This window comes from Mastacembelus armatus, chromosome 21 (genome assembly GCF_900324485.2).
Source record: "Mastacembelus armatus chromosome 21, fMasArm1.2, whole genome shotgun sequence".
Classification (NCBI taxonomy): Eukaryota; Metazoa; Chordata; class Actinopteri; order Synbranchiformes; family Mastacembelidae; genus Mastacembelus; species Mastacembelus armatus.
In genome coordinates this window covers 12,251,233-12,264,908 of record NC_046653.1, presented here as the reverse complement: position 1 = coordinate 12,264,908, position 13,676 = coordinate 12,251,233, and the positions used below count along the sequence as shown (strand labels likewise).

General features: G+C 42.4%; 1 protein-coding gene across 3 annotated transcripts; it reads right to left on the bottom strand.

The window, feature by feature from the left end:
• Window positions 1-200: 200 nt before the first annotated feature.
• Window positions 201-12,775, bottom strand: arsh (arylsulfatase H). 3 transcript variants are annotated; one of them, XM_026295866.2, is made up of 11 exons: window positions 12,707-12,775; window positions 9,237-9,389; window positions 8,546-8,667; window positions 8,344-8,466; window positions 6,118-6,320; window positions 4,972-5,192; window positions 4,032-4,168; window positions 3,489-3,626; window positions 3,087-3,246; window positions 2,649-2,770; window positions 202-2,355 (listed from the first exon to the last, which is right to left on the bottom strand). In XM_026295866.2, exons 1-11 carry the CDS (start codon window positions 12,709-12,711, stop codon window positions 1,925-1,927), a joined length of 1,815 nt encoding a protein of 604 aa, XP_026151651.1. In that variant the 5' UTR covers window positions 12,712-12,775; the 3' UTR covers window positions 202-1,924. The 3 variants fall into 3 exon arrangements, with proteins under 3 accessions (XP_026151653.1, XP_026151651.1, XP_026151652.1); XM_026295867.2 differs by having other exon boundaries at window positions 12,714-12,743; XM_026295868.2 differs by lacking the exon at window positions 12,707-12,775 and having other exon boundaries at window positions 201-2,355; window positions 9,253-9,390.
• Window positions 12,776-13,676: the final 901 nt, after the last annotated feature.

The window sequence follows — 13,676 nt, the reverse complement described above, 5'->3', positions numbered from 1 at the left end:
CAGAAAATGTAATTGGCAATGAAAGCTAATTGCCCTGATGGAAAACAGATTTTCCACAACAATGAGATTCTGCCACAGTTGGATGACAAAGTTAATTTTGAAAAACATTCTCTGGTCTGTAATGACATTTATTATTAGCATCATGCAAACTGTAGGCACAAACCCACAACTAAAAAAAAAACAAAACAATGTAACAAGCCATATTGATTACTGTTCCTATATGTAATATAGCATTCGTAATGCAGGAGAGATGCTGCAATTCTAGCTATTTAAATTGGCATGCAATATTCCTGACTAGACTGTATATTTGTGTGTGTGTGTGTGTGTGTTTGTGTGTGTCAAACAGATAGGTATAAAAATGCTTTATGGCATCTCCTGAAACACTGACCTTTACAGAAAATCACTGATCTGTTCAGAACATGATGATCTACTGTGTGCACGTATGTACAAAAGCATGTGTGCATTTACACATGCACACATGCATGTTCCTCTGTGGTTGTGTGCACAAGGTTACATGTTTGTTTGACATGATTTACAGCCAGTAACATTCTGTCCCACCAGCTGTCATTAACTCTGACGTACAACCAACTGTCGTAATGTATGGTCGACTGCATGATTTACTGTTGGAGGTATAATGGAGTGGCTACTGCAATGAACTTGCTGAATGTTTGATGTATGGGTCTCTGCTGGAGGGAGAGAAGTAAATACTATGACTGTGATGGCAACAATTACAGTGATGATGATGAAATTTTACTCCTCACTTTCAGATGCAAGTGGAGTTTCTGGAGGGAAAAGAAGAGCAAGACAGGAGGAAAATAAGGAGGAGGAGGCAAAGAAAGCAGTTTGAGGAGATGGAGGAAGAGGAAATATGGAGGAGGGGAGGAAGGACAGCAATTACAGGCTGTCGCTGTAGCAAACTTTGATATTTTGACAGCCAGCCACTGCCGTGGGAGACTATGTAAGTGTCGATGATGATAATAAATGATGATGACACTGATTATGGAGAGGTTCACAGTCTTTAAAGTCATTAAATATTGAAGATCTCTAGAACCACAGGGTGTCCTTTGTGTCGAAAGAAGACACTCTGTTGGCCAACATCCACGCTGCCTTAGTGTCCTTCAGTTGTGCAGCTGACCTTGTGCTCTGATCTTCCTGAAGGCGAAATATTCAAAAAGACGAGGGTACAGAAGAAGGAAAAATGGAGTTGGACTGATAAAGAACAAAGACAAATCAAAGATGATTACTGGGAGGTATGTTTTTTTTTTTTTTTGTTTTTTTTTAAATCACTGCTGGTAAAAACAAACCTGCACAAAGGAGAGATTCCATTTCTAGCCACCAGCTAATCATGACTGATGCTATACAACAATACCTAAATATTATGCAACAGTACTTTACATAGCACTTATGTATTTGTGTACCTGTCTTTTTAATTGTTTTGGATTCAAATATTAAACACTGCTGTTTATGCATAATTAATGCAACAGAGCACAACAGCCCACAGTGGCAGAACTAAAATCTCTCCATCCCTTCCTCAAACACAGTCCGACTCTGCCCCCTAGTGGCACATAGTCTAAATGACCTTCTTGAGAAATGGTACCTCTATCTGCTATACCGCCTAACTGAAATGGTAGACTGAATTATCAGGCATCAGTCAGGCCATCAAAAAGACTAGAATAACCTCACTCTGGGTCTGAATGCGTGTCTAGAGACTCAAGGGCCATCTGGAATTTGTGGGAAATAGCTTAGATTCAAGTGTGAATCACCAGTTACAGAAATGCCATTGGACCTTTTTATTTAAAATAACCATTTTATTTTATCTAAAATTCAAGCACTGCTAATATTTTTCCTTGTAAGACATAAGAGCATCAACTAAACAGGATCAGTCATTTCTCAGAGAGCAGCTTTGCTAACTTGATGTTCTATTTCAAGTTGGAACAGTGTCTGGTGTATTTGGTGTCATGTCCTCTTTACAGCCACAGAAAGGAAAAGTCCCACAGCAGGGCTGAAGCCAGGGTCTCCACAGAATCTTCTCCCAGGTCATCTGGCTTTGAACACCGCATGCATCTGTACCGGGGTGTGAATGAGTATCGTCGGATGCCTGTTTGCTTAAGAGGGTACTTTGGTGCCTCGCCACAGCCTTGGCAGTCTGCTCAAGAATTTCAGCATATCGTGGCTCGGAATCAGGGGTCAGTGCGCGTGACTCTGAGGGGTCGTGGTAAAGGTCATACAGCAGCGGTGGATTGTGGTGCGTCACATGTTCTCCATGGCACAGACAGATCTTAGTGTTGTAGCATCCTCCAGCTCCCGGTGGAGAGAAGTTGGGAGTGAAAAAATGCACCTTGAAGACAGAGTCACCTGGATGGAAACAAACACCAGTGCACGTGTAAATGTGTAAGCAGATATATTATAGATTAAAGCTGGCGTAAATAGTTTGCACTATTGTACTGTGTACAGTATTGTTGCCAGGTTATTTAGGTACACCAAGCAAAAACAGTTCAGTCTAACACTCACAGTACATCATGTTTGCTATTTTAGAGCAAATGACACATCAACACAGATGGTTTTCTGTTGAATTAAGGATCAATTCTTATTATAGTCAAACATATTTATCTGCCAAATATTTTAGTACATCGCTGTTAGATACTTACTGCCAGGTGGATGCCAGCGAACTGCATTCAGGTAAATGCCACAGTAGTGGAACATGAATTCATGCTCTGATCGTTCTACTTTCCCCTCCAACAGTGGCATGAGGTTATAACCATCTACCTGTCTGCAAGAAATTAATTTTTAATTTGTTAAATTAACTAACTTAGTGTCCTTCAAAACAAAAGAGTTGTTTACAGGTAATGAATCTACAGGATATTCATTGGCTACAAAACATTTGAATTCTTACGCATAAATTTTAAAGTACTGTAGGGTCTTTACACTCCTGTTGCAGTAACTTTAAACAATGCTTTGGTGTAGCCTTATTTTCATCAAATATCGAACAGTAGCTTTTAAACTTTCCAGGAAAAAACTGAGGACATGAGTAAGATGTGGTGAATAAGGGTATACAGTACAATTAAAGCACCCATATGAGTTTCTACCTGTCTAGTTGTGTGTCCTTGGCTAAATACTTCAGTGTAGGGTACAGGTCCATGAGACTAGTGGGCTCATCCACGACTCTCCCAGCTGCCAATCTGCCAGGCCAGCGGAAAATACCAGGGACCCTTATCCCCCCTTCCCAGCCCCCCATAGCCTTCCCACCTAGCAAATAGTAAAAAACAAATAGCTAAATTTCTGTTGTCGCATTAACCAAACTGTATACTGTAAAAACTGCAATAGTTCTAATTAAAACCACAATGTTATTATATTTTAATATATGTATTTCTGCATGGAAGACAGCTTTATTCAGTTTAGAAATGGACATTTTCTGAGAAGCATCTAAATGTTTCCTATAAATACATAAAAACTGAAAGTGACTGAATAAAAAAAAAAAAACCTCTTACCTTTATAGATTCCATTCCAACCTCCTTTTTGGCCGATTAGTGAGTCAGCATCCTCTAGGTGTCCTCCGTGGTCTGATGTGAAGTACATGAGTGTATTGTTGGCTAGGCCGAGGGAATCCACCGTTTCCGTCATTTTACCTGGAAAACATTAACACAGCATTAGAGATGGTTGGTTAGGTGGTACTTCAGTTTCAATTTCATAGGGGACTGCTCTGGCTTCCTTGATGGTTAAAGTTATATTAAGTTGTCTTTTGGCTGATACAGTGAAATCAGATGGAGCAAGAAGAGCAATCAGGCAGGATGTAAGCAGGTCCAAAATTCAGTGACAAATTCAGAAGAAGTATGTGGAGGTACAGCTGAAAGAAGGGTGGACAAATTGTAATGTTTGTTGTGACCATTTCTCCAGAATAGTTTCAAACACACCACTGGGGCCCAAGCGAAACGTTCTCCATAGTTGTTGAGCAGCTAACCACACTCAAACTACAACTGTATAATGATTATCAATGCATGTGGTAACCCCTTGGCATTACAGCCCTGACTCACCAATGATCCAGTCCACTTCTTCTAGGTTATCACCGTAGTGACCATGCTGACTTTTGCCCCTAAAGGCAGAGGTTTTGAAGAGTGGTGTGTGGACGTGGGCCAATGAGAAGAAGAGAAGGAACGGATGATCAGCGTTCCTGGAAAGAAGAGTAACAGGAAGATGTAGAGTGAGAAGCTCTTTCCTCTGTGTCATTTCAAATATGAATTAAGAATGATAAAGGATAAGGAGACGCTACGTATTTTTCTTATTGTCAATAATTTCACAAACGTGTTGCCTGCGTAGCCAGAAGCTGACGTAGCTGTGAATGGGGTGCCACTGATCCTCAACCAAAAGCAGGCAACCAACTACATCATCTAACACATAACACAAACATCACTGAGTGACACAGCAATATTTCTTTGAGAGTAAACACAATCACTGTAATTTATTTCAAGTCAATCCCCCATACACTGTGCATATTAGTACATAGTGCACTATGTATGTACTTTTCTGCAGCTGAAAACAGTACAATGCTCACTGAAATTAGTTAATAATAAAACAATATTTTTTGTATGTCATGTCTTTTGTAGAAACAGAATTTGGGTTGAGCTCCACAGACAGGTTAAGAAAGACTGAAAACTCTGAGGGACATACACATTGTTACTGTCTTATGGAATTTGCTAAAAGTTACAGAATACAGACTGCATCCAGTATTTTCTTATCAGAGAAAGTGAAAATTCTAAACACAATTATGGATATATTTATTGTGGGCATATGATGAAAGAAGAATAGCACACAATAAATATGTCAAATAATAAATAAGTCTAAACAATAATTGAACCACAGATATATGTGTAATATGAAACTGTGCTGTTAGGATTACAAACATACTACACAAATTTTTATAGTTGTGAAGCCATTTTTCTTTAAAAAAGTGTTATTTTGCATGTGCATTCCTACCTTTTTATAAAATTCTGTGCTTCTCCCAGCAACCTTTGGGGCAGTGTCTCCACCGTCATTGGCTGCTCGATCACTTCTTGGTTCCTCATGATAATGCAGTTCCAGGTCGGCAGGAGTTTGAAGGGCACATACCACATGGCAGTTGCTAGGATACTGAGAAAGAAAAGTGCTACCAGCATCCACAGGTTTACATCAAAAAGGCCACACACACGGACAAACACCTGAAAATACATGAGACATCCATATATGACAGAAATCATGCAATACACAACCACAGATAAATACATAATACAACTTCCTGTAACATCTATCTGCCACAGTGTTGTATAGATGTTCACACCATTTTCATTCTGTGAAGTTAATACTTACAATCCTAATAATGAAAAATATTACCATTATTATCATTACCATTGTCCAAACAATGGTGGTACTTATCTCAGGTAGGGTTTACTGTATTGGACTAGACTTACACTGTCATTCTAATATGATTCTGATGCAATTCCATGATTTTGCCACTAGATGCTATCACAAACCATCACCAAGTTACTTATTTTCACCAACTGAAGCAAGTAGTACACTGTATCCTTTGTCCACACATACAGTGCAGTGTTTCAGTCTAGATCTCAGACTAGTTTTATACACTGGCTCCCTGCACACCACTCTAACATGTTGTAGCTCTTTATTTTGTACTCAATTTTTTTTTCTCTCTTTTTGAACAAACAAGCTGTCTTGCTCACTCTACCTGTGACACAGCTGGTTCCCATTTGTCTTACTTACCATTGCCAAGTCCTCACCAAATGTAGGTTTCGACAATACTTTGCTTTGCCCTAAAACAGGTTTCTGGCTTGCGTGACTGTGAGCTTCACAATTGCATCTTCTGTTCCCAGTGTTTTTTCCAACCCTGTGGCTCATGACTAAGTGATTACGCATTAGTAATTTTGCTTTGGGGTGAACAGCACAGCAAATCTTTGTTTTTTTTTTCAACTTCTTCTTTGTCATCTGGCAACCCCCAAATGCATCTACCAGTTTTTGTTTTTAATTTTATTTTCTAGATCATACAGCTTTTTCTCATTTATCCATGTGAGAAGATATGTGAATGTTTCAAGGAGGAAAATAGAAGCTGACGTGATCCAAAATCGCCCTTACTAGTGTGAAAAGACCAACTCCAAGCATAATGGTCAGATTTCTAAGTGTGTGCTGGAGGTCTATCAGGATATCACTCCCCTCTCCGGGCACACAGTCATTGAACAGGGTAAATGGCAGGCCGTAGAAGTAGCTGAAGCCATGTTGGTTTGGGTGGTGACAATGATCCCCTCTGTGTTCACAGTTCACACCCAAGTGCCACTTTCCTACAGAGACATGGGAGAGAAAATGAAAGGAATAGATGGAGTGCTACACAGAAAAAACACGAAGAGGCAGGAATCTGAATACAAGTGAGCCTTTCACAAAATGGTTTCATTTCTTTCTATATATACTTGCAAATTACAGAAATACACAGGACATATATAGAACAATACACAGTCACAGAAAGGAGGTTAGGAGAGCAAGCACAGTCTTATAGTGTCTAATCCCAGGCACCCTCACAAAAGGTAAGAGACCATAGAGCAATACCCTTTAGCATAAAGAATATCAGGGCTCTTATTCAAAGTACTAGACGTGTAGGAAGTATTAGCTATATGCAGCAGTTCTTGTATTGTTTTATGTAGCACCATGGTTCATGAGGACAGTTGTTTTGTTACACAATGCATTGTATTCACCGTACATGATTGAATTGAAATTTAAAAAATTAAATTAAAAGTTGTTGACTCAAAAAAACATTCATGAGATGACCTGATTAGAGTCCAGGTTCCTGTGAGGCTGTTTTCTCCATTTCTAAAGAGCTTCTGCTGCTTGTTCCATGTGATATAAAATCAAAATCATCTTTAATTATGCCAACACAATCGTTCCCAGTGAGTAATTACAGTTTTCTTTACTTCGAGATCTCCTAGACCAATTACATCATGCTGCCCAATAGACTACAGGGTATATCAGATATAAATATACTATATATTTTAAAAAAACATATTACTTCATCCCAGAATGTTTTTACTGCAGGGCAGAGGTACAGTTGATGTATGAGCGTACCTGGCTCTTCAGAGTCTCACATGGACGCACATTTCTTTAGTTTAACCAAACACATCGCTGCAATATGTTTTAAAAATGGTTTACGATGAGACATACTCCTAGGTCAAAATATAAAATACAATATATTTGCAAGAGTTTGCAAAATTTAGAAACTTACTGCTTCTCAGTTTTTATAAGCGGTGTCTCTGGATTGTAAATGTGAGGCCCTTGGCAATGTAACATTTAAGTAAAACTGGTGAAAACAGTAAAAACTGTGCATACAAATTATATAACCATCCCTGCATTTCCAGCTATAAATAGTGGGTCCTGTCAAAGTGGACAAGGCAAAGATAAGCCAGAAATAGAAAGACCTCTATGAAAGTCTTTAGCTATAACTGCAGAATTAACGGGTTACAAGTATTCTGATAAGTTTAGGTCAGTACCACAGAGAGATAAGTAAAATGCATTTGTTAGGCTATTTTCTGCATTTCATTGCACCACCCTCCATACACCTGGGCCCTGTTCTTTGTATGACCATCAGAACTGCCTATACTCAAACTTGATCAAATATATAACAAACGTTTGTGCATGAAAAAGAACCAAGATTTAGGAACTGAGCCAATAAATAAATAAATAAATAACCTCAATAAAAACATTCTGAGTGCTAAAAGACCAGTGGAGCATTAAGATATGGAATTTCAAATGACACTACTTTTAAAAACTAACATATTTAAATGATGAATAAAGGACTCATTTTGCTGAAGGTGCTTTTGCATTTAAAAGGATTTTTAGAACCATTCCATTTTCAAAGTGAGCTCATAACTAAAACATCTCCTGCGTGGCTGAGGGGAAAAACCTTTCACAGTAATGAAAATGTTTCTACACTGGAAATATGGTGAAGCACAATGTGGAGCAAAATAAAAGTAAAATGTAGACAGTCCTATAAGAGACTTATCTACATGAATGTATGGATGACCCCAGTGCATGCTGCGAAGGTTGGTAATACACCTACCTCATGTACTGTACCTGTGATCAAAACACCAACCAAATAAATGCTGATCATGGTTTCAACTCTCCACTGTTTACATCACATACACAAGATCTTCAACCCAGCACAACAAGCCAATCCTCAGACTGCTCTCTAATATACTCTATACACAGTACATACTGTGTGCACATGCAATTACCACTCTACTGTACATATTTCTTTGTGCAGACAAATTTTACAATGATGACCAATGAATACATGATCACATGACATTATCTCACCCACTAGCCCAGTGGTGTATCCATGCTGCTGTAGCCTCTTGGCAAAGGTGGTCTCACTGGGTGGCAGCCCCCCCGAACCTCCAAGGAATAGAAGCACCTGGACGCGGCCTGAGCTACTCATTCCTATCAACAAAAATGGACAATACTGTCTTGAGCACAAGAAAACATCGCTGTTCTGATAATGATTTAGAGTATCTGTTACCTGAACGGAAAGCATAGCGCCCCGTCATAAAGGCAGTCCGGCTCGGAGTGCAGAGAGGAGCAGCTGCAATGTGCTGAGTGAGCTTCACCCCTTCAGAAGCCAGTCTGTCTATGTTCGGAGTCCTACAGGGACAGAAGAGATGCAATGAATAGACAGACTATATGACAGACATGCATAAAAAAAAAATATCAAGCCATCAGCACATCAGAGTGATACTGGGCTAGATCTGACCTCATAAATTGAAAGGAAGCGCTTATGAATCAACAATTAAAGGTGCAGTGTGTAAACTATAAAAGATTTAGGGTCATCTAGTGGTGAGGTTGCAGAATGCAACCTTCTGAGCACCCTTAACACCCTGTCCCAGCTGTTTTCAAGTGCAAGGTGGGTATGGTGGCCATCACCTTCCTGTCTAGAGCCAGTGTTTGGTTTGTCCATTCTGGACTACTGTAAAAACATGGTGGTGCAACATGGCTGCCTCAGTGAAAGAGGACCCACTCGCTATGTAGCAATAAGAAAATGATGGTTGTACTTGTTGGTCATTACACAGTAATGACAACATATTTATTGATACTCTATTTCATTTCTGCTAACAGATTACTCTAAGTATCACATATTAACCCTTTAGAGTCAGAAAAAAAAATCTAAGCAGAAAAGTTGAGACAACTGGGCCTCTGACACAGTTAGGACTTACCTGATTGTGTCATTACCATAGCAACCTACATCACCTATGCCCAGGTCGTCCACCATCATCAGAACAAAGTTGGGCTTCCGGTGTAACTCCTCCCTGGTGACATCCCCTCCTACTGCCAGGAGCAGAGAGAGAAGAGGTGCCAACAGGGCTGACCTTGACGTAAAAGAATAAATGATTTAATTTGACTTCAAATAAAAATAAATTAATTAGCAACCTAATAGTGTAATAAATAATCTATACAACAGCTGACAGGTCATTAACATTTTAACTGATATTTATTTATATTCAATGTGTTCAGAAATTCTCCACAATGATCCAGAAAATGAGAATAACTATTAATTTCACCATAACAGCACAGGTTACTGGCCTTGCATTTTAAAATGGACCTCCAGTCTTATTCCATATTGTAATGACCCGGTAGTCACTGTTGACAGCTAGGTGCATTATGGGTATCTGTTGAAGTTGTTTAGATGTTGGTTAGCAAAATGTTTCATGTTACATTACGTTCACAGTGCTACTGTTAGGTTCGGTTTACTTTGAAGGGGTTCGGTTTTTTTTAATGCCAGTTTAATAAAAAGTTCACCCGTCACCATGACCATGAGAGGCGGGTGGAAAAAGGACTGTTGGAGAGCTTGCTCTTGATCTGTTTGAAATAAACAAGACAAACAGAAGATGACACTGCCTCCTGCTGGTTTGTTCTGGTATCTGCTCCAGCTCACAGAGACACTCGGGGTCTGCGGTGTATGGGACACAAGTGCTCTCGCTTTTGGCGTCCAAGCTAGTTGCGGCGCGTAGATGCTAGCACCATGCTAGTGGTTTAGCTCAGTGTCAGTAAACTAGCCCAGCCTAGCTCCAGTACACCCACCGTTGTTAAATTGGTGTCTGAAGTGGGATTTTGACGCTGTTTAGCAGATACCATCATGGAGCCAAGTATAGGCAAATTAGAGCGCGCCATTCAAGAGAACAGCATCTTGCTGGAGCACCTGGTGATAAAGAAGATGAGGAGAGACAGAACTTCACACTGGCCTGACGCCGACAGCGTCCCCCGGACAGTGTAGTGCCCCCCCCCCCCCCACAGGCAGAACGAACCTCCGGCAGCTGCACCAATACATCAAGTCAAAAATGGCTGGGCTGCAAAGCTACAGCGATACAGCGGGACCACGCCCCTGGAGCCTTACCTGGTACAGATCGAGCGGGCCACCCTCCACAATGGATGGAGCCAGGAGGAGACTGCGACCCATGTGTCACTCGCCTTGGAAGGTCCGGCACTCCAAGTCCTCGTTGACCTGTCTCCCGAAGAGCAGCGTGACTTCCAGGCCCTGACTGTCCTCTGCCTCAGTAACAGGACCGTGCGGCTCCGGGTGGGCTGAAGCCATCATGGAGAGAAGACGCCTGCCCCGCAGTCACCGCAACGACACCCATGCTCACCGGCTCGGTGAGCAAAAGGACTGCTGCACAAGAACAGCAGAGACTCGGGGAGGGGGGGGGTTCTGGCACTCCAAGTCCTCGTTGACCTGTCTCCCGAAGAGCAGCGTGACTTCCGGGCCCTGACTGCTGCTGTCAACCGCCACTTCGGGCAGAGAACCTCCGCAGAGCAGAGCAGGGAGGAGCTGTCCAACCGACATCGACGCGAGGGAGGGTGTGTGGGCTCCTTCACTGCTGACCCCTGGGTTTACTCCTGGAAGAGCTACCCTACCTTTACGACTGCAGCAAAGGAAGAGCTGAGCCTCCACGCCTTTCTGCGGGGTCTTACACCTGAGCGGCTCCGGCAGCATGTTGGCCTGTCGTCTCCTCGAGATCTGAATGAGGCACTGAGAGAGGCTGAGCAAGCAGAAGAGGTGCTACAGGTGGGACCAGTGACGGGTCGACCTCTGCTCCAACGACAGTTGACGAGAGCGGTCGAGCGAGAGTTGGACAGAGTCCAACCGCAAGAGGAGGAAGTCAGCCAAGCCCAATTGGTAGTGAGGCCAAGATTAGACTGTTGTTTTCGGTGTGGACAACCGGGGGACTGCCCTGCCCCTAGCCCCCAGCCCCGAACAGCGTCATCCTTGGGAAACGACCATGGAGTGAGGCAGTGAAAGGACCCTCACCACAGTCGTCTACCCCTCTCCACACCCTGATTGCCTTATGGTGGGGCGCTGCGGGTCTGCCCAAGGACTGTACCTTGGCTCTGTTATCGATGGGCGGTTCTGCAGCTCCCTGGTCGATACAGGATCCACCATTTGTTTGCTGCGGAAAGGTCTACTACCAGAAATGGCTGGTCCTCTGCCGGAGGACTGGACTCCCACAAATACTGCCCTGTTTACTGTCACGGGTGAAAGAACAATATTGCCAGGGAAGAAACTGTTATCAGTGGTGGTGGGGTCGAGCCACACGAGCCACGAGCTCTGGCTCGCAGACATCAGGGACGAGTGCATCTTTGGGTTGGACTTATTGACCTGCTGGAGAGCACGTGTCAATGTGCTGGGGGTTGCCCTCTGCCTCAGTAACAGGACCGTGCGGCTCCAGGTGGGCTGAAGCCATCATGGAGAGACGCCTGCCCCGCAGTCACCACAATGACACTGGTGCTCACCGGCTCGGTGAGCACTGCACAAGAACAGCAGAGACTCAGGGAGGGGGGGCTCTGGCACTCCAAGTCCTTGTTGACCTGTCTCCCGAAGAGCAGCATGACTTCCAGGCTCTCAACCGCTGCTTCGGGCAGAGAACCTCGGCAGAGCAGAGCAGGGAGTAGCTGTCCAACCGACGTCGAGGCGAGGGAGAGTGTGTGGGCTCCTTCGCTGCTGACCTCCGGGTGTATGTCCGGAAGGGCTACCTTTGCGCTTGCTCTGTGTGAAATAAACAAGACAAACAGAAGACGACACTGCCTCCTGCTGGTTTGTTCTGGTATCTGCTCCAGCTCACAGAGACACTCGGGGTCTGCGGTGTATGGGACACAAGTGCTCTCGCTTTTGGCGTCCAAGCTAGTCGCGGCGCATATGCTAGCACCATGCTAGCCGTTTAGCTCAGTGCCAGTAAACTAGCCTAGCCTAGCTCCAGTACACCCACAAGTTGTTACAATCCTGCGAACTCCATGTAAATAAAACCGAATAAAGTATCTTAGTAATAATACTTTTTTCACCTCGCTTGTTCCTTTTCATTATTAAACAATAACACAAGCCCAAATGGATCATTTTTCCTTGTTGTTTGACACTTTGGCACGACTCTGCTTCAAGATGGACCTTTGCCTTTTACAACAGGCCTGATCTATCACCCACACTCTCTCTCCCATGTTGCACTGACTGATTTATACTGTATTTTGCGCAAAGAGCGTGAGAAGCGCCTGACCTGTCAGTATAATAAAACCTTCGCATTATTTTCTACTTTTAGAAAATGAAAGCTAATCAAAGTTCCTAATGTTTAGTTAATATTGCAGATTGTTACCGTAGTTTAGATACAAACCGATGCATTTGTCGTTAAAAACAAACGCTTACCTCATACCTGCACAAAGCACCGATAGAAACTACAACACATTTCCTACACCGCTGAGGGCAAACGGCCCGCCTCCCTGATTCTACAGTAATAATTGGCTTATGGGCGCACAACCAACTTTGCCATAATGTTTGTAGTATTTCGCACACGAAAACGTAACTACTTTAGAACAGCCAACCTTAGTCAGATGCTCCTCAATAGCTTCAGTCCTCTGCTTTTGTTTCACGATTATCATGCTTATGGATGGAAATTATTTCACATTCACAGTGTGAAACTGCGCTTTATCAAATGTTCAGGGTAGGTGCAAAGAATATTTAAGGTAGATATACTCATGTACTTCAGCAGTTTTATGTACAGTATTTGATTTTGTGCATCTCCACCACATTTAAAAGAAAATGATTTTGCTGACACTTTAGGTGAAGATTTTAAATATAGCATAAAGTAGGGATGGGATTTCTGACCTGCAGGTGGCAAACCTGAGACTTCTGCTCTCACAGTTTTGAGTAATTAGACATTCTGGGACTATACAACTGTTTGTAATGCATGTAATGTGTTTCTACATTTTGACAGGTTTACTTTTACTTCAGTAGTAATTCTCAGTATGTGTCTTCCAACACTGGCATTTTTATGAGTCCACACTAACACCAACTTTTTTAAACCATGAAAGATGATTCAGCCTAACTTGGAATTCAACTGGCTCCATTTCTGAGTCATAGCAGGTCTTCATAGCTGCTCACAGCGCTGGGTTTAATTAGATGGTTTACTGTTTGTGTGGGTGCAATGACTGATGGGTATGAAATGAAACCATTCATGTGTACTGACATTATGTGCGTATTCATTTGACGAGAAAAACCTTTCACAGGCACCCACATTTTTCATCTGAGGACCTCAGGTGTATCTTTATAGACCTGTCACTGTCAATCATTAACAAAGCTGCTGTTCAAGGCCTATGAGTGTCATCTTATCGATAAC